The sequence below is a fragment of the Aythya ferina genome (genome assembly GCF_964211825.1).
Source record: "Aythya ferina genome assembly, chromosome: 16".
Classification (NCBI taxonomy): domain Eukaryota; kingdom Metazoa; phylum Chordata; class Aves; order Anseriformes; family Anatidae; genus Aythya; species Aythya ferina.
The window spans coordinates 1,606,208-1,632,473 of record NC_140315.1 but is presented as its reverse complement, the minus strand read 5'-3'; the positions used below and the strand labels follow the sequence as shown (position 1 = coordinate 1,632,473).

At 52.7% G+C, this 26,266-nt stretch overlaps 1 protein-coding gene across 10 annotated transcripts; it reads right to left on the bottom strand.

The window, feature by feature from the left end:
* Window positions 1-1,390: 1,390 nt before the first annotated feature.
* Window positions 1,391-17,768, bottom strand: TPD52L2 (TPD52 like 2). 10 transcript variants are annotated; one of them, XM_084537648.1, is made up of 10 exons: window positions 17,630-17,768; window positions 16,960-17,105; window positions 15,722-15,870; window positions 14,746-14,805; window positions 13,169-13,228; window positions 9,504-9,605; window positions 5,598-5,624; window positions 4,679-4,720; window positions 3,433-3,481; window positions 1,391-3,219 (listed from the first exon to the last, which is right to left on the bottom strand). In XM_084537648.1, the coding sequence occupies exons 1-10, from the start codon at window positions 17,646-17,648 to the stop codon at window positions 3,124-3,126; spliced, it is 750 nt and encodes a 249-aa protein (XP_084393774.1). In that variant the 5' UTR covers window positions 17,649-17,768; the 3' UTR covers window positions 1,391-3,123. The 10 variants fall into 10 exon arrangements, with proteins under 10 accessions (XP_084393774.1, XP_084393776.1, XP_084393777.1 ...); XM_084537650.1 differs by having other exon boundaries at window positions 16,960-17,078; window positions 17,630-17,724; XM_084537651.1 differs by lacking the exon at window positions 13,169-13,228.
* Between the last annotated feature and the right edge of the window lie 8,498 nt (window positions 17,769-26,266).

Genomic DNA, 26,266 nt, shown 5'->3' with positions numbered 1-26,266 from the left:
GCTTCCTTTAGCTTTTTGCCATCAGTTTGCAGCTTTGATGTTTGTCTGCTTCACGGGAAAGCAACGCAGCTCCCTCCATCCCACACTGCTCCCCACGAAGCCTCTGCGCCTCGTGCTCCTCCATAAGCCTTCCAATTTACCAGGTCTGGATGTTCTCCGCCTCCTGTAAAGTAACACAAATTGCCTTCTGAAACCAACTCAGTGTGGTCTCAGTGCCCTGCACCAGCCTTTCCCAAACTCTGTCCTTTCCAGCGCACGAACCAAGGGCACAGGACGCACGTCACCTCGTGCTCTGAGGCATAGGAAGCCCCCCAGAGACACAAAACAACCAGGCACAAGGATGCAGGAGCTGCTGAGCCCCACAGAACAGTTCTGTCCCACTGGGGCTGCCACCAGAGCCCATACAGAAGGGACCTTCCCATGTTGGAGCCTCCTCCCCTGTCACAGCTGGGGCTGCCAGGGCCCCAAAAGGAAAAAAAAGTATTTTTTTTCTTCCCTCTGAGAGCTGCCAGGAGCGCTCCTGGAAACCAAGAGGTGACAAAAACACTGCCGAGCCCGTAGGCAGGATGCTAGGTGAGGTTTAATTAGCCTTCCTCCAAGCCACACGAGGTCCCTTGCTGCCTCATCTCCTCCACAAATTGCTCTGCCTCCAGACGCCAACCCTCCTGCCCTTCGACCCAGTTGCAGGGATGGAGTTTTACACACCAAAATGGGAAAAAAAAAAAAAAAAAAAAAAAAAACAAACACATCAAACCAAACCAACAAAACCCCAAACCCCACAAAAACAAAACCCTCACCAACCGAGCAGATGGCTCTAACCTCGCCAATCAACTTCTCCCTCTGCAAGCCCAGCACCACAAGCAGCTCAATTGGAGAGCAGCTCCCAGCTCAGGTCATGCACTCGCTGCTTCCACGGTGCTGCTTCACTCGGCAGTGACTGCCAGAGCTTCCAAGAAGCCAATTCCCTGAGGTACCGCGCTGTAAATCTGAGCCAGCAGCACAGCTGCTGCTTTTCCACGTTACAAGTTTCCCCAGCCTCAGCCCCGCGCCCCAAGCTCAGGAAAGGGGCACGAGGAAGCCCGAGGCACGTCGGGTTCACCTGCAGCACCAGTGGTGAAGGAGCAACGCGCATCGCTTGGAGGAAACCCACGGGTTTGTAACTGGCTGAGCTACGTCTCGGGAACCAGGAGGTGCTCAGCATCTTGAAAAGGAAAAATCAGACCACAAACCATACTGAACAAGTCACTTTATGAGAAAGCATCCAGGGAATGATGCACAAACAAGTCAGGGGGACCACTGCAGGGGGCTGGGATTCGCCTGACATGCCCGTAACACACACCTCAGAGCAGAGTTCAGTGCCGTTAGATAGAATGAGTCAAAAACATTCAGCTTGTTTTCTCCCAAAGGAATGCTTTATTGACAAGTTTCCTCGGTATTTATCTGTGAAGAGAAACAGTTCAAGACCCACGCTCCAGCAGTCCCCGTTTCACTGGCTCTGCTCCTCGCACGGAGGCCAGTTTTAGTCAAACGAGGAGGGCTGGTAAATGACACACCACGCTCTGCCTACTGCCTAGCACATCTGCCTTCTACTGCCTCATCGTGTGTCCCCGGATCAGCAGAGGGAAGGGAGTGGGGATGGGGGAAATGGAGATTTAATCAGCAAAGTGTCAAAACTTGCTTCTCTAAAGAAAGGGCAAAGATGGTCCAGTCCCTCCAGGGTGATAAAACTACTAAAACTACCCAGATATGTACATAAGCAAGTCTAAAGACCTGAGCAAGTCCCACTTGGCCTCTAAGGCACAGAAACACTCACTGCAGGTGTATTTATTTGGAGGCATCTTGCCTAGAAGAAGATCAGGCCTCTGTAAGAAAGCTTACAACGTTCCAGCTCCTGAGCAATGAGCTCGGACCTCGGAAGAGCAAAAACATCTATCTGCTTCGGGAACTGGTCGAGCTCTGTGACTCTGCTGGGTTTGTAAACCAAGATCCCAGCCGGGGCTTTCGACTGAACGACCCCCACAGTCCCAGTCAGATGTACCAGACGGAGGAGCCCACGGAGAGCAGAGCAGAGTCCCTCCAGCACAGCGTCCCTAATTACCAGCAACAGCTCTGTCCTCGTTAAACCCGGCCCTGTTGCTAGCAGCCTTCAGGATTTCTTCCTCCGGGAACGAAGGCATAAGCTGAGAAGGGAGAAGCAAGTTTTATACACTCAGGCAACAGAGTGCACCACTGAAAGTTAACACAAGAACTGGCTTCTAAGCATGCTGCTACTACTGAACGATGCAAAAACTCCAGTGCTCAATATCCAGCTTTATAACCCTTACAGTCCTCTCTAGAGAAAAAAAAAATCATAAACGAGTAAAGCATAAGGTGATGTAAGGCTTGCAATTCAGTTTCAAAGTCCAAGGGAGCATTTCCCTAATATGATGCCGAAGCTTTTTTTTTCTTAAGCTTTATTTCTTTAAAGTTCGTTGCATTTAAAAATAAAGATTTTAGTTTTGTTAAAGCTAGAGCATTAGTGTAACAACGAGGCAGCTGCTAAGTGAAGTTTCCCTTTTAGGAGCCCAGAAAAAAAAAAAAACACACTTAACTATTTACCCCTTTTAACAGATTTCTCCAATGAGAGCCAGAGGAAGCAGTAATGGGAGAAGCCTGGGAGATTGCTGAGTTGCTACATGGCATGCCCTGAGCAGAGAACATAGCCAGAAGCTGAAGCTAAAATGCCCATGCACTTGGCTTCTCCTGTGACTGCCCTCCTCACACTGCACGGGGCAATTGATCTGCTCCCAGTTATGACAGAGGTGGGAAAAACTGCTTTTTCTGTGCCAGCGGCGTTTCTGAGCTACTTCAAGGAAACTCCATCTTAAGTGCTCTCCCAAAAGGACAGCACAGTGATACGTTTCATCTACAAAGTTTAGTGTAAAATATTATTTGTGTACAAAACTTTGCATTCTCTTTATTTGACTTAGATCCAGCAGCAGTGTCTATGAATGGATTATGGATCTCTCCAGACTGGTTCTCAGCCCCTTCATGGATTCGCATGTTGTTGCTGTTGTGAAGAGTTGGGAGGGAGGAGGCTCGCTCTCGGAGTTGTGCACAGCTGTGCAAAGCCACACTGCAGGTCTAGAAAGGAGCGTTGTCTTGTGGAGGCTTGTCTCCAGCTCCCGAGGGGGAGTGGAGGCCATCGGTGCTGTTTTCCCTGCTGCCCACCACTCTGGACTGAAAGGAGAGAAGCGTGTTAGGATAACAAGAAAGCAGCACTGAGAACACCAGGGGAATTCTCCCTCGTCAAGGTCACCCGCTGTAGCAAAGACTTTGCATATCTGAGAGGCCGTCTGGCCAAATACTAGCCCACGAGAAAAACAGCTCAGAAATCAAAGTTTCCGCTTAAGGCTTCACAATGTGCGTTTCCAAGACAAAGCAGACTGTTACCTTTATGGTCCCGACTCTATCTTCAAACGACTTGAAGGTTGCAGAATTCCTTGAAGAATGGGAAGAAGAGGAAAAAAAGACAAAAATCAAGACGAGTTAGCTCTTAACTGAACCAAACCACACCGTGTGACTGGTCTCTCTGGGCATTCCCATGCAACGCCAGTGCCAGCAGCACTCAGAACACTTGCAGCTCCTCACCACGCTGGCCTTTGGCATGAATATCTCAGGCACAGCAGACAAAACACCACGAACAAAAACTCTGAAGGAAAACATTTCTACCATGTGCAACTGCTTGATTGCTCAAGCTGAAAAGTTGAGGGAAAAAGCCCTAGTTCACTAGGGAATCAACGCACGATACGGAGAGAAGAAACTAGTCCTTAGCTTTACAAGGCCTCCAACTAAAAGCTTGCTTTGTTAAATAATGGAAAAGCTGAAAAGGGATTAAAAAAAAGGCTTCAGTTTCCCACATTGCATCCTGCTGGCAGGAAGGGGAAGGGCCCTGTGCCTGAACCTATGGGCAGTTCTGTTACTAGAGCAGTGGTCATTTATGGCAGGAAATGCTCAGGAAAACCCTGGTGCAATAAATTAGTCAGAGGACTTTGTGTTTGTGGCAAAGCAAGCCAGGTCAGTTGTTAGCACAGGGCTGCTCTCCCTGGGCAAGGTTTTCTAAACACCAGGAGCTGGGCGACGAGGAGCCTCATCTCAGTTCTTGCTGTGCAGAAGAATCACTTTATAACCGTGCCCACAAAGTAACCTCTGTCCATCTGGAACCAGGATGAGCAGAGAGAGGGCATCCATGGGCCTCATTCAGCTCTGGCAATCGTTTCTCCTACAAGATCCCCATCTAATGCACCGCGAGGGCACGCTGAGAAGGGCACTTAGCTTCCAAGCTGGAGACAGAAGGGTCAAGTTCGGATTCCTCTCGGTATTAGCAACGGCTGTGCTGTAAATTGCCAGAGGAGGAGTGTAATCCCTCCCCTCCAGGGACCTCTGAAAGCTGCGAATTTCAATTAGACTTTGGTACAGTTGCAACACTGCACTTAGCCTGGGAACAACGCAGGTGCTAATGGCCACAAAAAGGAATTGGGTAAAAAAAGCCCCAAATTGCTCCAACTGCGGGACACAATCACCCCACCGTGCGTCGTGCTGGAGCGAAGCACTTGAACAGCTCAGAACCCAAACCCGAAGGATGACGGTCAGCCATACCCCCCCATCGCCCCCCCAGGAAGCAGGATTCTGACATTACCTCATGGCAGGCATACTGATCGAGTGGCGAATGGAGTAACTGCTACTCGGAAGCGTTCAGGGGGAGGAGGAAAAGGTTAAGTGACAATTAAACAGACACCACGCAAGAGCAGCACGCCCCAGTCCCGAGTGCTTGCTGTCCATACACAGGCAGCTGTGGACAACTGCAGTGATGGAAGCTGCATTTCTTCCTTCCCTTAGTCAAAAGCTGCAGCCCAGAACCAGTTTTCTGGTTGTGGGACTGTTAGCACGAATATTTAACTCCTATTATTTGGAAAATGCAAACAAAGCAAGCCACACATCTCGTTTTGAAACTTTCCTAAAAGTTGGGTGCAGATTTGCTCCCGTCAGCACAAGGAAATCAGTCCCTCCCCCAGTGAGATTTTTAGAAAAGGGTTTGTCGGCTATGCCCAGGACACAGGAGGTATCTCACCCGTTATCAAGGGTATTTTTTTTTATAAATAACATTTAAAAGAAGCAGAGGCAACTACAGGGGACAAAATCGAGCACAACTGGCTTGTATCGAGTTGCACAGATGAGTAAGTTTTACTAGTAAAGGCTTCCTCCAAGCCGTAGTCCCAAACCAAGGCTGACAAGGACACACACAGCATGCAGCGAGCGCTCCCAGGTGTGCTGGATTTGTACTTTCAGCTTGGCCTGAAAGAAAACAGCTGGAAGAGCTCAGAGCCCTACTGCTCTGCAGTTAACACCCTCCTAGCTGCAGCTGTATCCTGTGGCAAGCTGCGCTGCAAATTGCAGCTGTGATACAGAAGTCAACCCCCAGGCACTGCACTGAGCTAGGTTTCTCAATTCGTGTTGGAGATGGAGGCAAGGCTGAGCTAATCAGCCTCCCCTGTAACACCCACGAGGGCCTGGCACAGAAACATCTGCTCTTCGAGCAACCTTGAAGAGTGTCTTACCTAAAGGAATGCGAGAAGGGGTGAGCCCTGAGAGCAGCCACGGGCAGCAGAGAGAAAAGGGAAGCAACAGTCAGACACTTGTGCAGATCCCAACAGGGCAGCTGAGCATGGCCATAGGATCACGGGACAGTAAAGTTACCTAACCATGAGCAAGCCTCTTAAATAAATTACAGAAGCAGGCAAAAAAAAAAAAAAAAAAAAAAACCAATTGCTTTTCATTAAATCAAATAACCCAAGCTAAGAGGTTTTTCAGAGGAACATACCAGCACCTGTTCAACCTTACACATTGCTGTCATTCCATATTTTTAGAGCATGTTTTCCTAAACTGAGGTTTTTACCAAGTGCTGGCTGATTTGGTACAGCCATTTCCTTCCCCAAAAGCTCTGACAGCACTGCCAGGCTTTCTGGTTGAGAACTTCTGTACCAGTAACCTGCAACAGATGCCCGTTATCTTGCCAAGTATGCAGATCTCAAAGGTACCGCTCTGAGCAAACATCTCTCAGCATAATAAAGATAAGAGTCTCTGTATAAAAGGTGTCACGCGTACCCAACAACCTGGTTGCCCATTTTTAAGTTTCGAGGCAAATTATCCCCCACCAGGTTGCCAATTTCCACACCTGATTCTGCAATGCATCTCAGGGGTCTGAAATACCAGTCCAAGCTTTTCTTCTTGCACCAGTAGGATTACCAGGGTGTTTTAGGGCTTCTCCTACCAGGAGCAGTGTTTTATTCCACTTAGACACCGTTTTTGCCTTGGCAGCAGGGAAGCAGTCATGGCAAGTTGGGTCTGAAGTACTTGGCAAGGAGCATGAGGGCTTTTCCTTACAGCCTGAGCAGCAACGTTAGACTTTTGGATTCATGGGGAAATGAAATCACAGTCGGCTCTTTGGCAAGGCAGACTCCTTGAAATGCTGTCTTTGCATGTGAAATAAATTAACTTCCTACTACTTTTTGCTAAAGAACACAGCCAGACGTGCCCATGCACCATGCTGCTCCGCATGCAACACCACAAGCACTGGCAGACTCCTTCAGCACCTTAGCCTGGACCTAGCAGTGACCCTTCTCCTCCAGTCACGAGGATTTAAAGTCTATAAATTCAGGAGTTTTCAGCCACCTTTGGGGCTCAGGCTAGCATTTCATAATGAATTTGCTCGTAGCACGACATGCAGTAGCAAACTCCATCAGACAACACAAAATGTATTGGGCTAGAGACAAAACCACAAAGCAAGCAGTTATCTGCCAAGAAGAAAACTCTTTCAATTTGCAGTTTACTGGGGTCAGTAAAATGCAGGAACAGAACGTCTGCAAGCCAACTTATTTTTTAACTGTAAGTGGAGATAACAGTAAGAGCTGAATTGGCCAAGATTTGCAAAAATCCCTCCCATTAATTAAGCTACATTTTCTCTCCTCATGGCAGCCTAATAGAGTAACAGCATTAATACACTTAGCGTGCAGTTATTGCATTAACCTCACAATCTCTCCTTAAAATACTTCTAAACGTTCAAGCTGTGGATTGTGACCAGAACGCAGCAACCCTGAAGGATTTAACCCAGGGACACGTTACTGCTATTTCACACCACCTCGGTCCAAGCATTTCTGATGAAATTATGACTACGCCCTCTGTGTGTCCGAGGCGTTTGTCCCATTCATCACGCCTTCCTTGCATTTATCAACCGGTGAAGGCTGACTAAACAAGGAAATCCCTTCTGTTATCTCAACACTTCCAGTGCTGGAAAATAAACCCTGGTTACAAGTGAATTTGGAGCGTGAGAGGAAAAAGCAAGTACAGTAACCGAGGTTGCAGCATAGGCTGTGAGGCCTGGAAGAGATTCTCTAAGGACAGAGATCATCCCCATGCATCCAGAGAGGTGATCACGACAATAAACCAGCTTCACTCCTTGTAAGCTCTGATCACATATCAGAACACCAGCTGCACTTTCACCAGGCAGGGGTAGAAAATGGGACAGTCCCTGCAGAAGCTTATGCTCAAAGTTAAACTTAATTCAGAATCAGAAACATCAAGACTTGAATGCAGCACAGGAGACAGAATTCTGTTTATATATGCAGAGAAAAACTAAAGGTTTTCTTAAAAAATAATTATCATTACTGTGTTCCCCCGCAGGGGCCGCATATTCAAAGCGAATTCTTCTGAAGTAAATTTGGCAGGGATTCCCTCAATTTATAAGACAGAAGCTGCCTGTGTTTTGTGCTATAACCCCCAAGGCATTATCTGTAAAAAGGAATTGAGGCTTTTAAATTGGTGATTAATGCTGAGCAACACCACTGCTGCAGAGGTCTGACGTGTACGTAGTCAGCCAGGCCAGCATCCACAGCCAGCATCTGCACCAGGACTTTGCCGGGCCAGCCCTGCCACCAGGAGTTCAAATTTTGTTTGGCCGTGCATCCCCTCCCTCCATCGGGTGCTCCTGGGATGGCAAAAACGTTTGTGCAACCTCGTGGTAAAATAGATTCTGCCTGCAAATAGAGGCCAGGCGGGACCAAAGCTGTCAGAACAGCTTCTTCTGATGGCGGTGCTGGTTCAGGAGCTCCCCACGTGGTCTGAGGATGACAGCTCCCAGCCCTTTGTCACAACAGCCTGAGCAGACTGCAGAATTTAGAGATTTACCACATTTCCTTCACCATTATCAGTTTAGGAAAATCTATTAGCGCCACATCTTGCGCCAGTGTCTGTCTGCTGTGTCTCAAGTGATTACACATAAGTCTTTTCTTCCAACAGACAATGTAGCTTCCAGGAAAGAAAAATGAAAACTTGAATACTGGAAGGGGTAGGAAGCCAACTAGTCCTCTGCCAAATTCAGAGAAGTGAGCTACTGAAAACACTCACCAGTGATTACCCTCCAGAAACACAGCAAATAACTCAAGGAGGAGGGATCTAGAACAAATCAGTACTACGTGATCAGAGGCCAACAAGTTCTTACCACTTGGGTACTCCCAGCCACAGCGGAATAGGAAATTCCCTACAAAGAATGACAGCTGCCCATTCAATCCAAGATCTGGCATGTTACATTAAATACAAGCTCTAAGGATACTTCCTTAATCATCCAGATAGCTCATTTGCTCAGAATTAGCTCTCAATTCCAAGAAAAGTGTAGGCAATGTATTTCGCATGAAAACCTTGCACGCCACCATTAACGGGGAAGCAACCTTCAGCTTTCATTTCTAAAGATCAGGAAAATCCCAGTGCTAACCTTCAGCTCTGTACAGATGAAGAACTCCCCGAGCAAGAACCTCAGCCAGCAACTGAGGAACCAGCCCCTGACTTTTTGACTGAGAAAAGTTTAAACTTGCAACTATTGCAGCTGCCATCTAAAGGAATCTAGATGATCACCAACACAAGAAGAAATTTGTAATGTTATCATGATCTGATCAATTGATGACTTCCAAACTATGTGACATAACTGTGCTCAGAAGGCAAGCTGCCCTTCGTCATGGAAAACTGACACAGGGGCTTGGAGCTGCACGACACGCGGCATCCAGACTTTGTCATGTTTTGAAGTGTAAGAGAGCACAGCAATGATGACCTCTTTCTAATCTTAACCCATAACATGGAGAAAACACACCTCTGTAACACAACAGTGAACAGAAAAGGTAGACTTGAATTCTACTTTCTTATATGTGGTGCAAAAGCTGCAGTGAAGCCGTGACGGTAAAAGGGGAAAGGGAAGGGATGTTCTGTCAGTTCTGCTAAGCTGAATTCAATGCCTCGGAACGGGTTTTATCCATCAACCAGTCTTTAAAAAGTGTTTAACCTGTCCTGAACTATGAACCTACTGCAAAGTGCTGCCAACTAAGCAGAAAAATGGAAAAAAGCCTAGTTATTGTCTCAAGTCTCATTACTGTTTGAAACCGAGATCAAAGCACCAAAGCACAAAGCAGAAATCTTACCTCATGTCACCAAGTTTCCTGCTGATAACAGAACCTACATTGGAAAGGGCTGCTGAAGTCTTCTGTCCTGCCTGGGAAAGGGTTTCCTGGGTCTTCTTATAACTAAGTGGGGAAAAAAAAAACAACCACCAATAAGCTGTGCTAACAGGGTTAGGATTGAAAGCAAGAAGCATCCCCCCATTTGGAAAAAGGAACCCAAAGTAAAGGAAAGAAGCTGGATTAGTGAGCTGCACTGACCTCACTGAGAGAGCCCCTTCTAGTCTTGCATAGATCAAAGACTTGAAGTTTTAAGAAGGCAGCAAGTGCAGGGCTAACCTTTTCATACACTCACTTCAGTTCAGTTACCATTTTGACCATTCATTCCTAAATCTGACAAATATTTGAAAAAAAAAAAAAAAAAAAAAAAAAAAAAGGCCAATTTTCCATGTGGAAGCTCTAACACCAGAGCATTATACCCCCTCTGCTCTATGAAAATATTTTGCAATCTTTGAGAAAACAAGCCTAGGAATTTATTATTCCATTACAAGCTTGTAGTCCTGAAGAAATTAACAGCTTTTGTTGTAGCGTTAGGGTATGGAGGAAAGAAGCAAGTCTGCCATCATCACACAGAAACAGAAGCACAAGAAGCAGCACCACCTCTACAATGCGGTTTAGAATGAAATTGATGGAGAAGTTTCCTATCAGTTACCATTAACCACAGTCAGTCAGTCTGACAGCTTGCCTTTGTCAGCTGAGTACATTTGGGTTTATACAAGAGCTGGAAAAGACACTCGAAGCCTTCTCATTCGATGGAAACCAAAGCTCTAGGTACAAAGATCCTTCAAGCCATTTTCTTTTAACTAAGCTATTCCACAGCTGGTGATTAACATCTAGATTTGTGGCATTCTTCAAATTATAAAAAGACTTGGGTTGGAAAACAATTCTGATAATTTAAGCCAAGTTTTCTTATTCCAAATACATAAACTTACTTTTTTGCTCAAGTGTAATATTTAGGAGAAGGACATTTATAAACAGAGTAGAATATCCCGAGTTGGAAGGGACCCACAAGGATCCTGGAATCCAGCTCCTGGGCTAACGTTAACAGCCTGATGTTCTCATCTCTGAGCTCCCAAGGCTACCAGACCGTGATCCTCCCCTGGTGCTGAGCCCTCTCACGAGACTGGATTTCCAGCTGTCTACCAGAGAAACTGAAGACCTTGTGCTCACTAAAACGTGCTGTGCTTACTCCACTTCTGCCTGGCTCTCTCAGATTAGCACCGAGCACCAGCACAGCGACGAGGAGCAGTTTACAGAATCAAACGACACCATCCCACCACGCACACGCTGAGAACTCTTATCTCTTGAAGCTCAACTTCATAGCTAAGAGACTTTCCAACCATTTTCTCCCCACGTGACAGCAATATTCTTAAAGCAACTGAAATTCAGCACTCGAGTGCTGCTCCTTTTGCCTCAGTGTGCTCCTTCGTGATGCCAGCACAACTGTGTGCTGCCGGTGATTTACACAGGAAAACAATCTGGCTGAAATAGAAGCTTGGAAGGAAAAATAAATTAAAAGATAGCAGCCAGATCAGGTTGCCAGTCTAGTCCTGCATCCACAGCTCCCACACGCACACCTCCACCACTGCAGCACAGGAGGCAGAGCCAGGAAAGCACCGCTGAGATGAGAAGCTCGTTAACCCAGAACTGCCATCGACACAGATGTGGAGCTGCATCTGTGACAAGCAGGGACCAGCTTACACAAGACTTCAGTGCAAATTAACCACACCCAGCTCTGACCCAGAAGCCACAACTGCTCTCCTGCAAGCAGCACGGTGAGGTTCACTGTCGCTATAAACTCACGGTCACTCGCCTTCCTCCCTTAATGCCAGCGTAAAGCACACTGGAATAATCCAAATCTGGGAGTCATAAACATCAGCTATCTTTAATACCTTGCTTAACGAACAGGCAATTGGCAGCGGGAGTGATCTCTGCCCTGTGGTACTCAAACCCTTCACTGCATCCCTCTCCCATAAATCCTGCCAGGGAGGGGCCAGGCCTGCATCCCCAAATCCTTCTTTATCCACTAATGCCAGCTTCTGCTCGCTCCGATCCGGCAGTCCCTGCTTGTACCATCTATGTCACCTTGCGTCCTGGTCACAACAAAACTGGAGCAAGAGGGAGAGGAGCAGCACCTGCTAGGAAACGCAGCAGAGCCCGAAAGAGCCATAAAGCGAACTGGATGCTTCCTAGCTGTTATGGAGAGCTCTGAGAAAACAGGAAAAGAGGAGGCATTTGCATAACAAACCCAAAACAACCAACTAAAACCTTATCTTCAGTCTTCTCGAACTCAGCTCCTAGCATTTACTGAGCTTTAAAAAATGAAAACAGAAATTCTGTTCATTTTCTGAAATGCTGCCGGAATCGTACCTTTAACCCCCCTCGCCTCTCCATTTTAATTGGCACCCACCTCGTTAGCATGACTTGTCACTCTGCCTAGTGCCAAAGCAAGCAGGAAAACTAGCCTGCCACAGCTAGCCAGGCCCTGAGCACTCCCCAGAAGCACGTTTCCGCCATATCCTTCTGGCACTTGTTAAGCACAAGGAAACAGATATAATGAGAATTTTTCTATTCTAGCAGGCACACCCAGGGAGGAACTCTGATTAGCCACCACTGCAGTCAGTCCCAGCGCTGGCAAGCGTGAACATAAAGGTCACTCTCTTTAGCAAGTGAAATAGGGATAATTTACATCTTCTTAATCTAGAAAACATCCACAGAGCATAGCAAGTAGAACCTGCAGACCTGATTTTTGTTTTCTGATACTCCTACTTTTTATCTGCTCTCATCTTTCACCCATCTTATGAAGAACACCTATCCACAACCACCGATGACAAAATCCCAGCTCAAAGGACTCGATTTCATCCCTACTCCAGAGGACAGGAAGATCTGACTTACCTAAGACCTACCCCATCATGGTTTAAATCAACTCAGAAAGCAACGACGTGATCTATCTGCTCCCACTGCATTGCTGTAAAGGATTCCCCTACAAACTGTGCAAAACATGCAGCGAGAAGGACAAAGGCCAACTTTCATAATAGGCTTCCATAATTTAGTCCAGATGCGAATTTAATTCCAGACACTTAATAAAAACCTGGCTAAGAGACTTCTGCAGCCAACAAAAGGAGTACAACAGCAGTGAGGTTTAAGCTGTTCACATCCATTTGCAGCCCCAAAATGACAGAACAGCTGCCTTGGACACTGAAGCTCTATTTGTTCTGATCAGATACCATAGCAAAAAGAAAGGCTCTCGCTCCCCAAAGAGCACGTTAAGTGGTAAGAAGAGATCAGCCTGTCTATTCCACAGCTTGTCAGCTGAAGCTATGAAAGCTGGCATGCAGTTCTCGGGTACGCAGTGACTTCAAGGCTTCAGCCAGTTCTCCTCTGAGAGCAGGCGGGTGGTTGAAGGATATTGCTTGGACCGCAGGGAAACCGTTCAAATACTGACCTGAGGAAAAGCTCCCTCTCCCAGAAGAGACAGTTATCAGGTTAAAAAAAGTCAAAGCTAGAAAAAAAAAGAAGTGCTTAAATAGATCTAGTCAAAGCAGAGGACTGCGAGCAGGGGCACAGAACATGAGAGGCAGCAGACTGTCATGAAAGCATTGGTTAATGCCGAAGGTTAAGACACTCACGCTTCTGATTGAGTTAATTTTTCATTCCAGTCCTCCAGTGTGCTGCTGGCTGAAAGATATCTACAAACACAACGGAGGTTAGACACAGTGCCAAGATTCATGACAGATGCTTCTTTCGACACTTTCCACATTATTAGTGTCTCCTTCCACTTACAGTATCTTGGGTTTTATTTCTCTGACAATGCCTTTCTACCTTCTCTGTTACAGCCAGAAGGAAAGGAGCTGCTGTTTGAGAGGCAGGAAGACACCCAAGCTCTGCTTTCTTTCTCATTTAAGCACCTTCAAACACTTTGCAGAAAGAAAGCCTGCAGTTTAGAAGGTGTCAGGAATTGAGAGACTTCAGATCTTCTGTTCCTTTCCTAAATACTTTACGGCAGCTATAGAGTAAAAGCTAAAAGCACAGAGCAGTGAATTAAGCAGAGAGCCAAAAAATCTGACTGCTACACCAAAAGCTGGATTTTATCAATACAATATGACCTTGACAAACTGCTAAACTGCACTTCATTTTCTCATCTTTAGAAATCATCATGCTTTCCTATACCTAAAACAGTATCTTAGGAGTTGTGAGAATAAATGCCGGATGTACAGAACAAATACAGGTACTACAAAAAGTGTCTGCTACCAGCTCAGACAACATGTAGAGGTGTTCAGAGGACGTAGTATATTGCAGGCGGTTCCTGTCACCCCAGGAATAAAACCATCCCCAATTAGATCAGAACTGTCTTTGCCTACTGATGGGAAACTGCCAACCCGCATTTCTGCTTAGCCAAACAACCACCTCCTTAAACACAACATGCAGAAGGGAGAGAATCTTCAGCGTAGAAAATATTCAAGGTCTCCCTGATGTTCAGTTAAAAAACAAGAATCAAAGTGATTTGTGTCTAACGAAAACAAAGGTCTAATATACTACAGAATACATTCTAGAGTCAAAAACAGCCAGCTGCATTTGTCACCTGCTTGTATGTACTGCCAGACTAAAATCCACTGCTTTTTAGTGTTTGACAGCAGCAGAAAGGTTCACATACATCAATCCCTCCAGCCAAGGCGTTACAGCTTGCAAAAGCCAATATAAATATATTTATATTTGCACAGCCCCTATTTTCAGCTACAGGTAAATGCCTTCAGGCATCTTCTCTCCCCTGTGGCCGTACAGAAAGGCAATAAGCAAACTGATTCCACACCTGACAAGAAGAAAAATAGTTTCATAGTAAATACAGAGGTTTGCTAATATGACGTTACAATAGATTAACCTAACAGCGATCAGCTGAAGTGAGACTGTGGTTGATTTGTCACGTTATTCTTTAACGAAGTGTGGTCTGGTAACTGATTGGAATTTTTCTTCTGCAATGGGAAGACTAAGAGCAAGATGCTAGAAGTAACTTTTCCTCATCTCCTCTGCAACCGAGGGATGCTTAGAGCTGGAAGTCAGGCACGCTGCTGCCAGCAGGCCTGACTGTGGCTTTACCACGCCTCCAGCTCCCAGTCAGCCCCTGATGCCTGTGAGAACAAGGAGCAGCACAAATCGGGGAACGCAGCAAGGAGCAAGAAGGTGTTGCTGAGGAGCCCGAGGCACTCACAAGTCAGACTGTGTCACTTTGTCATTCCACTCTCCAAGTTTCTCAGATGTTTTCACATAACTAGAAACAGAAAGTGTTAATGAATATAACTTAATATTCATTTTTAGGAGACAACGACACATTTCAGTTACAAAGGAGTAACAGAAATTGAGCAGGGGGATAGGAGGGAAGACGAGGAAGAGAAAAACAAACAGGGTAACAGCTCAAAGATCTGCCCTGCAGTAGTACTGTCAGTAACTCCAAATTCTAGTTAAGTTACACGTGACATTTTTAGACCAAACAATAACCCTGGGGGCACAAAGGACCTCTTATATCTGGGCATAATTGCAGGTTAAACTTACCCCTTTGCCTCTCCTTTTGGCACTATTGAGCAGTGCTGTGACTGTAACTTTAATACCTGTTGAGGAACAGTCAGCCTAATTTCAAACATTGTTTAGGCAAAGATGCCTCTGCGTATGGCATTGATGGCACAGTAATACAACAGGTTTTTTTCTTCTTAGAATACACAGACTTTTTAAATTCAAGCTATATGGCCCAGAAAACAGATTTCTGAACTAACACACGGTAACACTTTTAAGTTACCTAACCTCAGGAAATTAGCTCAGGGAATTTTAGCAATTTTTGCACTTCTCTTTGAGCTTGAGTTCAGAATGAGGTAGCAGCAGTCTATGCCTCACAGAAATGGGGAGAAGTACACAAACCGAACTGTTCAGTGGTGATCTAGATTTCAAACGTTATACAAAAAAGCAACAGCAACAATTTATCCAGATCCCAAATATTAAAGTTCCGTTTGCACTGACATGAGATCAATTAAATTAATAGTTTTGTTTTTTTTTTTTTTAAATACCCTTTACTCTAAATAATCATCAGGGCAAAAGCCTTCAGACACTCGGAGAAGCCCTGGAACATGCTGCAGGGAAATAATTGCTACAGAGCAACATTTAAATGTGAAACGTGCATCACGAGCAACACTTACGCGTTGGAGACTTGCACGTCGTGCCAGCTTTTGGACAGGTTTTGCTTTAACCCATCCAAGGGAGTCAGACCCAGCTTCCTCTTCAACTCTCCACAGTGCCTCTCTTTAGCAGCCAGGACTTGTCTAAGAGTACCAATTTCTTCTTCAACCTTAGAAAGAGATAGACACAGATCTCAGTATCACAGTTTAATAAAATTCTGAAAACTAAGCCAGCTTTCCACCTCCCTCAAAACTATTACAGTTTTACTAACATGAATACAGAGAATTAGCAGGAACCTTCAGGTGCACACAAAATAATTCAACTAACTATGAATGGTGTCAGAATGGCAGGCCAGTGGCTCAGACTTCAGTTAGGAAAACACCCATAAAAGCCGCTATACTGGTGACTTAATGGCAGCAAGTTTATCAGAACGCAGTCCTAGCATAGTAATTTCAACAGAAAATACCATTAAAAAGAAAAAATCAGTTGCCAAATACTTATTAACTAAGGTTCCAATCCTTAGAACATCCATTAGAACAAAGAGCTTTCCCTCAGAGATATTTCTTACAAGATTTTCACAACACTCTAGAATTGTTTCAGGACAGAGAAGGTTCGTTTCTACTTTTAGTTAACTGCAGCTTCCCAGCAGCTGCATGACCATGCAAAACAGTGAAGTCCCCTTGCTAGAACATAGGAATCAGGGAGATTCTCAAATGAAACATAAGAACAACCAAAACTACCTTCAGCTCTATTTCAGGTACAAATTATAAGCTGACCTTTAAAACGCAGAAGGTGCCTACGATTCGGGATATTACATTATAAGCTCTCAGCTTTTCAAAAGCACACGGGCACCAAAAACAACTGCCTATAACGCATAATAAATATTTAAGAGAAAAGATAGAAGAAGAAAGCACATTAAGTATGCCATTGTCTCGGTTTCATAAGAGAGTTTCATTTGCATACCGCTTGCCTAAAGTGTTTTCTTGCTTCAAGCACAGCTACAAGTCTAGATGAATTTCACTGCATCAAAGGCCGTGTACTTCCTGAGAGCTCTAAATTAAGATGTTCTGGGAAAGAGCGTGCAACATCACGCACCGTTTGAAGTGTCTGCCAGCTTTGTTGATTTTAACAAAGCCCTGCGAGACGCACAGGTAACACTGCCATCAGAAGCAAAATAAAACCCCCGAGCCCTGCTCCTGTGGCACCCCAAGTTCTTGATCTTCGCCCCCCAGCAGGACACGGCTGAGGCTCTCCCTACCTTGGCGATCTCGGCTCTCAGCTCCTCTTCCTCGGCGGCCGTCAGCCCTTCAGGCGCCGCGGTCCTGGCTGCGGCCGTGCTGTCCACGGGCACGTCGGTCATGGCATCGGCCAGCAGACCTTTGTTGGGAGAGTTAAGGTTGATATCTGCCGCAGACGAGAAGCACACAGGGTGAGCGGGCAGCAAGCGAGGACGCGTCCTGCAAACCCACCCGGGGAAGGCCAAGGACGGGAAGGGGAAGGGAAACCTCGCCTGGACAGCAACGGGGAGAAACGGCAGCGCCTTCACCAGGCCCTCACGGCAACGGGACCCCCCCTCAGGGCAGGGGGACCCCCCCTCTGGGCACCGGGACCCCCCTTCATGGAACCGGGACCACCCTCAGGGAACCGGGACCCCCCCTCTGGGCACCGGGGCCCCCCCTCGGAGCACTGGGATCCCCCCTCGGGGCACCGGGGACCCCCCTTCGGGAACCGGGACCCCCCCTCAGGGCACCGGGGACCCCCCCCTCTGGCCACCAGGCCCCGCCGTCACAGCACCGGCCCCCCCCTCACGGCCTCCTCTCCCCTCACAGAGCTCCCCCCGGTTCCCCCCCAGCCCAAACCGAGGGGTTTAACCCCTGGGGAAGGAGACCTCGAGCGCAGCCCCGGTCCCACCGCGGCCTCCCCCCTACCCTGGCTCGCGCCCTCCATGGCGGCGCCCAGGCCCCGGCCCCGTCTCCGCCGCCGCCGCCCCCCCCCGTGACGCGATCAGCGCCGCGCCCGCTTCCGGGAGGGGGGGGGGGGGGACGCGGGGAGAGCGCGTCACCCGCGCGTCGCCATGGCAACGGCGCCACGTCCCCCCCTTCCCGCCCCCTTCACCCGTTTGGATGACGTCATAGCGTTGATATGACGTCATCGCGTTGATATGATGTTATATGTGGCTGGGATTGCATCATATGGGGTTGGGGTGATGTCATAAGGCTGCCACTACTCCCCCCCTGGTTATCCCCAGAGCCCCCCCTCAAGCCCATGGTGGCTTCTGTGTCCGCTCCTGTTGTTGCCAGTCCCCATTGAACCCAAAATGGCACAGGGAGGGCTCAGCCTCCCCTGGGCCTCCCCCATGGTCTCACACCCCAGCGGCTCTGGGTGCCCCTTCCCCAAATGTGGGGGCTGCAGTGGGGCACCCACCGGCTGCCCGTACCCACACCCAGACAGGGAGGTGATGGCGGGGCTGAGGAACTCACCCCACACAGCCCCGCAACCGGTGGCACCTCACGGCACCTCGTGGCACCTCACAGCACCTCACGGCACCTCATGGCACCTCATAGCTCCCCATGGCACCTCACGGCACCTCATGACACCTCGTGGCACCTCATGGCACCATTATGGCTCCTCACAGCTCCTTGTGGCACCTCATGGCACCTCATAGCTCCCCACAGCCCCTCACAGCACCTTGTGGCATCTCACGGCACCTCACAGCACCTCACAGCACTTTGTGGCACCTCACGGCATCTCATGGCACCTCATGGCACCTCACAGCATCTCACAGCTCCTCATGGCTCTTTACAGCACCTCATGGCACCTCATGGCACCTCACACCACCTCATGGCACCTTATGGCACCTCATGGCTACTCATGGCACCTCATGGCACCTCACACCCTCCCAACTCCACTCCCCCACCTCCAGGCAGCCCCAGCAGCTCCCAGGGGATGCTGTTAGCCCCGGTGCTGAGCCTCGACCAAACCCCCTGGGCTGCGACACCCCGGCTCCTGCCGTGTTTCTGGGAAGCCCTCAGCAGCCATCACAAGGGCACCGGGGAAGCACTGGGCAGCCGATGGAGAATTTGCAAGTCCTGCTGAAAGCCCCACGGCTCCTTTACACCCCCGTTGCCAGCCCCTTTCATTTTCAGGGCCGTTTCCACCTGGTCTGTTCGCATTGCCCAGGACGAGCCTGAAAAGGGAAGCGAATATAAATGGGGAAATGTGCATTAATTTTTCAGAGCCGTTTCCAGCGGCGCTCGGTGGGCACCGAGCAGAGGGACCGCACTCGGCGCTCGCGAGAAAATAAAAAAAAAAAAAGCTGGAAAACACAAAAGCTGCTGGAAATACCCTGCCAAGGGCTGAGCACATCGCCTCGGAGGAGAGCCCCATCTCCCCGAGGTCACACAGAGGCACTGGATGTTCCCTTTTGAAAAGGATGGGGAGCATTTTAAGAGCTCAACTTTTTATCGTTGATTTTATTAGGGCCTGGAGGGGGGCTTATTTTGAAATTCAGGCTGATTTCAGTGGAAACCCAGCCGAGAGCTGAACCCAGGGGGAAACGCGGGGAAGGGCTTTGGGCTCCCGGCAGCTCGGCCCCGAGAGATGGAGGCAGCAGGAGGCGCTGGGAGGTTCTGGCTCGCTGGGAGCCGCCGCGGCCTCCGACAGCTCTGCCAGGCACAAAAACCCGATTCAGAGAGTCCAAGCTGCCAGCGAGCAGGGTGTGCCTCCTCAGCCGGCGGACGAGCACCCGCTGCTGGCTCATTTTGCTGCACCTTCTTCAAGCAGCGATTTTTAATTAAACATAGCCCAGCGCCCGCTCGCTTGTTCTCTCTCTCAGCCCCTGGATGTGTTGTTGGGTCGGGGAAGCAGCAAAGCTGCATTTGGGGTGGAAAAAAACATCCTCCGTGTGCCAGGATGGTGCTGCTGCTCGGAACGGCTGCGGCTCTGCCGGGGGTGTCCCCCCCGGGCTGCCCCCTCCGCCTCCGCCAAGGCTTTTGGCCGCAGCTCCGTGCCCTTCACGCTGCCCCCCGTCCAGTTCTCCTTTGGCTGCTGCCGGGCTTTTCGCTCCGATGGGGTTTTTCTGGTGAAATGTCAGGCCTGGGGTCAGTTCCTTTCACTGATGCCCTCCCAGCTGCTTTGTGTGCCACAGGGAGGTGGAGGGGAGGGCAGGGGACAGCTCTGATGTCCCTAAGGGGGGTGGCAGCATCTCCCCTGTGCCGGGCATCTCTCCGTGCCCCCAGCAAGGGCACGGCCCCGGGCAGAGTTACAAAACACGTTGTTGTTTTTTGTTTTTTTTTTTTTTTTTTCCAGCAAAGCCAGGAATTGCGTGAGCAGCCCTGCAATGGGAACGGGTGTCCCGAGGCACCATCTGCTCCCGCTCGCTCTGATCCCAAATCCCCCCCAACACTGACAGCTCCGGGCCGGGGATGCTCCAGGAGGACCCGGACATTTCCCTGCCGCCGTTCCCTGCTCGGCAAAGCGCTGCTGTGGCTCTGCTGCTTCCCTTGGAAGCCGACACGAACTGGGCTCCGTGCCCCTTTTACAGAAAGCCCTGACCTAGATTTCGCTGCCCGCTAGCAAAGCCGCCCGGCTCCGCTTTCCTCATCGCTCCTTCCTGCAGCTGGAAAGGGCCCAGCAGAGGAGCCCTGGCTCCTGCTCGTTAACCCGGTGGCGATTAACACCACCAGGAGCCTCCGCAGGCTGATGGGCCCTTATTTTACCCACTCTTACCCATTCACAAAGCATTACCCGAGCATCCCTGCAGGTGGGGGCCCTACCGCAGCACCCATGGCTCACAGACAGCCCTCACCCCATCTGCTCTCCCCGCTGGGCTCCTAAAATACCCCATCCCTCGGCACTGACGGGCAGAGCTTCTGCCCCAGACCCTGTGAAACACCTCTGCGTCCTTCCACCCAGCCTCCCACCCATCCATCCATGCCTCCACATGTCCCTCTGCCCCCCCCGATGTGCCCACCACCCTTCCATCCACTCGCACATCAGCACCTCCCCCGTGTCCCCGTGCCACCCCTGCTGTCCCCATTTTCCCCCCCAAGCTCCCTGGCTCTCCTCGGACTGCAGGCTGCCGGGCAGGATGGCATTTACGTGGGCTGTGGGGGCAAAAAAAAACCACCCTTACGAGTGAAAAGTCACCAAGGACTGCTTGCATCAACGCCGCCCCCGCTCTGGACGCCAGCGGGTGGGCACAGGGAGCATCGGGGGGGCCCGGCGCAGCCACCGCTTCCCCAGCATCTCCCCATTGCGGCAGCGGGGCTGCCCGAGCCGCCCCCGTGCACCCCAAAAAACCCCGCTGAGCTTCAGGTGGGACGGATCCGCTTTCTTCAGCCTTGTCCCCGGGGTGGGAGCGGGGGCTGCGGGCTGGCGGTGACGGCGATGTTCCTCTTTTCCAGCCCCCCCTGCCACCCCCCCCCGCGTGCTGCAGGGGCTTTGCCCGCCCGCCCACCAGCCCTGCTGTCACCTCGTGCAGCCTTCCTCTTTTCTCGAAACCCAAAATAAGCCCCGGGCTGCAGCAGGGGGGACGCCAGAGGTGATGCTTCCTCTTTCTGAGACATCTCTGGGAAGGGACGGGGACTCTCAAACGGGGCTGGGGGGGGGACGAGGGCGCAGCTGCTGGGGCCAGGGGGCAGACGTCAAGCGTGGGGCCCGTGGGCTGCATCCTGAGCAGCCCCTGTGGGGTGCCCAGCTGGTCCCCAGCGGGATCCTGCTGCAATCCTACACCCCCGTGGTGCCACCCCACAGCAGGACAGACAGCCAGCTCCGGACACACGGCTCCGAGACATCAAACAGCCGGGGTGGGCTGGGGTCCCCGGCACCCCGAAGGGGTCCCCGTACCCATGGCAGGGCTTGAACCACGTTGTAGCTTCTCTCTCTTCCTTTGGGGCCACTTCAAATCTTTGCACGCCTCTGCCTGGAAATGGGGCCCTCATTTCTACCCCGTTATCTGACCGCTCTCAGCCCCAAACAGCCCCTGGGGCTTCTCGGGGATTGCCTGAGCGCAGTGTCCCCGGCGGGGGGGGGGGTTTCTCTCTCATCCCCACCTTGTCACATCTCAACCAGTTGGCCTCATTCATCCCCACCCCGAGGGCTGGGATTTCCCCCGGCAGCCTTTGGGGTGAAGTCACAGCGGGGATGCGAGAGCTGTGGGAGGAGGGGGACTGCCCCGTTCCAGCCCCATAAAACCAGTCCGATTGTCCCTGTCCCGTGTCCCCTGTGGTCCCCGTGAGCTCACGGGTTGATGTGTGTGCACGGGGCGTCCTGCCTGGCACCCAGCGACGTCGGAGCCCTCCTGGTGCCTCCTATCCGGGAACGGGGGATTTTCTGGCCAAAAATCCACCTCCTCCCCATTTCTGCCTGATTTCCCATCCTTCTAACCTCGCCCCGGGACCCATCCAGCACCATCTGCCGCCTGCAAAACCCCTGCTCCCTAAACTGCCCTAATCCCCCGAATCCCATCCGCATCCCGGCAGCCGTGGGCATTTCCCCCGGGGTTTTTGGGGCAGGTTTTTGGGTTTGTGGGGCTCGGCGGGGCTCGGTGCAGCTCCGATTTCCCTGCTGATGGGGACAGGGAGGGAGCGGAGCGGCCGCAGCGGGCCTGGTGTTGCGGGCACGGAGCCAGGGCCTGGCCTCAGCTGCAGGAAAATACAAAATGCAGTGGTTCTGCGGGGTATTTTGAGAGAAAAAGGGGAAAAAAAGGCAGTAAAATATGCCCAACGCTTCCACCTCCATGCCCTGCTCTCTGCGCAGGGATTGGGGCGAGCTCCATGGCCACGGTGAGCGGCGGGGCCGGGGGCTGGCGTGCAGGATCCGACCCCACAGCCCCCGGAACAGGGCAGGACGGCTTCAGGCCGGCTTGGCGAGAGAAGAAAGGGGCTGGGGGAGAGGTGTGGGGGGGCTGCCCCGCTGGGGGGGACCTTCCTGGAGGGCTCGGGGCGAGAGGAAGCGCGGCAGACAGCTGCACAACATCTGGCAGCGCCGCGGTCCCCCCTCCTCCCGCGACCCCAAACGCGGGGTCCGAGCCAGCGCTCCGCTTCCTGCCACCCCCTCCCCGCGGCCAGATGTGCCCCCCGCTGCCCCCCCCGGGGGTCACCCGAGGGTCCCACCCTTCCCTCCGGGCCGTGCCCAACACCTGCTTCCAGCTCGGCCCCGCTTCTCCCAGGCCCCCGTGGCCCCACAACGCCCAGGGGAAAGGCGGCCCCGTCACCTCTTGGCATCCCCATCCTCCGCCGGGCTGGATGCGGGCTGGCAGCTCTTGGCCCTTCACAGCCCGGAAAATCCACCCAAAAAGGGGCCTGGCCCCCCCCCACGGCACTGTGGTGCCGGTAATGGATAAAGGATTTGGCCATCGCCCCACACCGGAGCCGCCTGGGGTTGGGGGAGCACCGAGAACCCCCCCAGATCCACCAGCAGCACCCCAAATCCTGCTGGGTGCCCCGGCTGAATGGCTCCAAACCCCGCTGCCGGGTGAGCTTGCAAGGAAAGGCTTAGCCCCGGGCAACAAAAATAGGCTCCCTCCTTAAAAATAGCTTTCCTGGGCTTAAAAATAGACAGTTCCCGAAGGCGATGCTCAAGGAGACCGGGCCACCCGCCGCCTCCATGCCTGGGGACAATCCTGGGGGGCTTTGGGCTCCTCGGAGCCACCTGGCTGTGGGCTCAGCCCCTCGGTGCCACCCTTGGGAGGCTGCTGTGGGGTCAGGACCCCATCTGGGGATAACCCCATTATTCCTTTCCCCCCCCCAGCAGTGTTTTGTCCGTGTTTAGGATCAGGCCCTGGCGTGGTTTTGGGTTTCCACGGCCGGGCGAGCTCCTGGGTGCTTCCCTATGGTTTGGGGCCATCCCCGGTCCCGGCACCCCACAGAAAGCCCCAGTATGGGGGCGATGCTGGGGTGGGGGGCGCGGTGCTGGGGGCACGCAGGAGCTCCCCGCGCCGCCTCGCAGCCGGGAGCTCGGGGAGAGGAAAGAAAAAGAGGCAGGAAGAGAGCTCGGGCTGAGCCGGAGCAAAACTGGGAGGCGAACAATTAAAAGCGGAGGAGAAAGCGCCTCAAATCCCCGGTGTGCAGCAGGGGGAGAAGAAAAGCTCCGTGGCTGCCCTGCCCCGGGGGCAATCCCCGCAGGATTTGTGCCTCGAATTGCGCCTCGTGCCCGCTGTCAGTGCTGAGCTGAGATGTGAAACCGGGGAGAAGGGAGAGAAAATAGGGGAAAGGGGAAGGGGAAACGGGTTCGGGGCTCTCTCCAGGCTCCAAATCTCCCTCTGACCATGTTGCTCCACGTGCCCCAGCCCCCGGCAACCCCACCAAAACCCCCCTCGCTCCGGCCCCAGCGGGGTGCCGGGGTCTGGGGCACGGCACCGAGCCTCAGGGACACCAGGGACAGCGCGGGGAGGGCAGCACGTGGCCGGGAGAGGCTTCGGGAGCGGGGTCGGGGATGAGCGAGCAGACAGGGCCACGGCAGAGGGGCTCAGCTGGAGCCGGGACGGGTTAGGACACCCTGGGGATGTCCCCCCCTCCCCGGGGCCACGCTCCTGGTGCCCTGGGACCGGCTCTGGGGCTCGCTCCCACGGCCGGGAAGCGGCGGCGGCTCGGCCTCCGGAGGCAGGAAATCAGCACGCGGGGGCTGCGGGGACACGGGGACACGGGGACACGGGGACATGGGGACAGCGGGGGGGCCCGGTGAGCCCCAGGGATGCTGCCTGCACCTCCAGCAGGATGTGGGGCTCACCCAGAGGGCTCACGGGCAGGGTTTGTGCCCCCCGGGCGCCGCAGTCGGTGAGCGCTGCGGCCCCCCCGGCCGTGCCAGGAGCCCTCCCAGCAGGATTCGTCCCCGTTTCCACCTTGCCCCCGCTGGGGCGAGCAGCGCGGCTCCTCCCAGCGCCGCAGGAAAGCGGCATCAAAGGCTGCTGGCGGGGCTGGGAACGTGGGGCTCGTGGGTTCCCAGCAGCTCCAACCCCGGTGCCAACGGCCGGCGGCGGCCCCGTTTCGGAGCCGGGCGCTGGGGGTGACAAGGGGCCAGGGCCAGGCCCGGTGTCCCCAGCACGGCGCAGGGGGGGTGGCAGCGTGGCCGTGGTGCTGCTGGGTTTGACATTTCCACCTCCTGCTCTCCGCTCCCCTCCCACTCCCTGCTTTTCTCTCCCTCCCCGCTTTTCTCCCCGCGTTGCCATTCGTCATGGCAGCGGCACCGGGCTTTGCGCAAGGGCTGCGAGCAGAGCGAGGAGACCTCTGCCTCCTCCTCCTCCTCCTCCTCTTCCTCCTCGCAGCAGCAGCCGTGGGGAGGGTGCAGGGGCCAGGAGGCCCAGCAGGCGCCAACATTTCAGCGGGACAAAATTTGGCTTCTCCCCTAAATCCCCAGCCCCTGGAGTGGTGTAGGGGCACCAGGTGGTGCCCACGTTGCTTCAGATCAAAAAATCTCCGCACCCATCCTGCACTCAGCACCCCCCAGCCCCAAATACGAGGTCCCCGTGTCCTGGTGGCAGCGTCAGGGCCTCGTACCCGTACACCCCCCCCCCGTGTGCCACCCACCCCGCTGCCAGGGGACACGGTGGGGACAGCCAAACGGGGCTGGGGGGGGGCCTCTCCGTGCCTCCTGTTATCAGCAGCTCCCTCCACCTCCCCCCTGCCCAGGCAGGGCATTATCCAGCTGATCCCTCTCTCAGCCTCCCTAAATCCCTTCGGGGGGTTAAAGCCAGCGCCTGGCCCTGCCCTGACCCCAGGGGACCCCATCCCCAAATCCCCCAGGAGCTCGGGGGGCACAGGGATGGGGGTGTCTCCATCCCCCCGCCATACCCAGGCGGGTTGGAAGCGCAACCCCGTGCGCCCCCCGGCACCGGCACCCCCCGCTCGCCCCTCTCTGCCTTCCCCGAGCCCCTTGGCCGAGGTTTGGGAGATGAAAGCCCCCCAGCCCCCCCCGCCGCCCTCCTCCCACATCCTTCCCTGCGAATTCCTTCTCCCTCCTTCATCTCTCCGGGGGGTGCCCGGCTGCGCCGAGCGAGCGGCCGCGGCGGAGCGGGGCCGGAGGAGACCTTTCGCGTTTTCCCCTCCGTTAAAAATAGCATGAGATTTATTTTCTGGCAGCATGGAAAGCCCCCGGGGGCGTAAGAGAGGAAGCAGACGGAGCTTCTGCAGGCCGGGGAAGGGTGGAGGGGGGGGGGTTGGTGGGCAAAGGGAGGCGGAGGACTGGGGGGGAGAGCGAAAAGGGCAGGAAATAACCCCCCGGCAGCAGCAGCGGCGGCCCTGCGGAGGGGAAAAAGCTCAAATGCAAACAGTGTGTGGTTAATGTGGAAACTCCCAGGGCACAGCCAGGCTGCCCCGTGTCCTGCTGTCCGGCCAAAAAGCCTCTTCCCGCTGCCAGCAGCCAGCCTCCTGCAGCACGGCCCCCACCCCTTACCCTAAACCCCCCCCCCCCCCCTTTGAACCCTTTTTGGCCACCCTCAGCCCCTCTCCGCCGGCCCCGACGCCCCCAATCCCCCACCTGGGGGTGACGGAGGAATTTGGGCACCCCCGGCCCTGATCTGTGGAGGGGGGAGATGGGGATGCACGCAGGGCCCCCCCCTCCCCAAA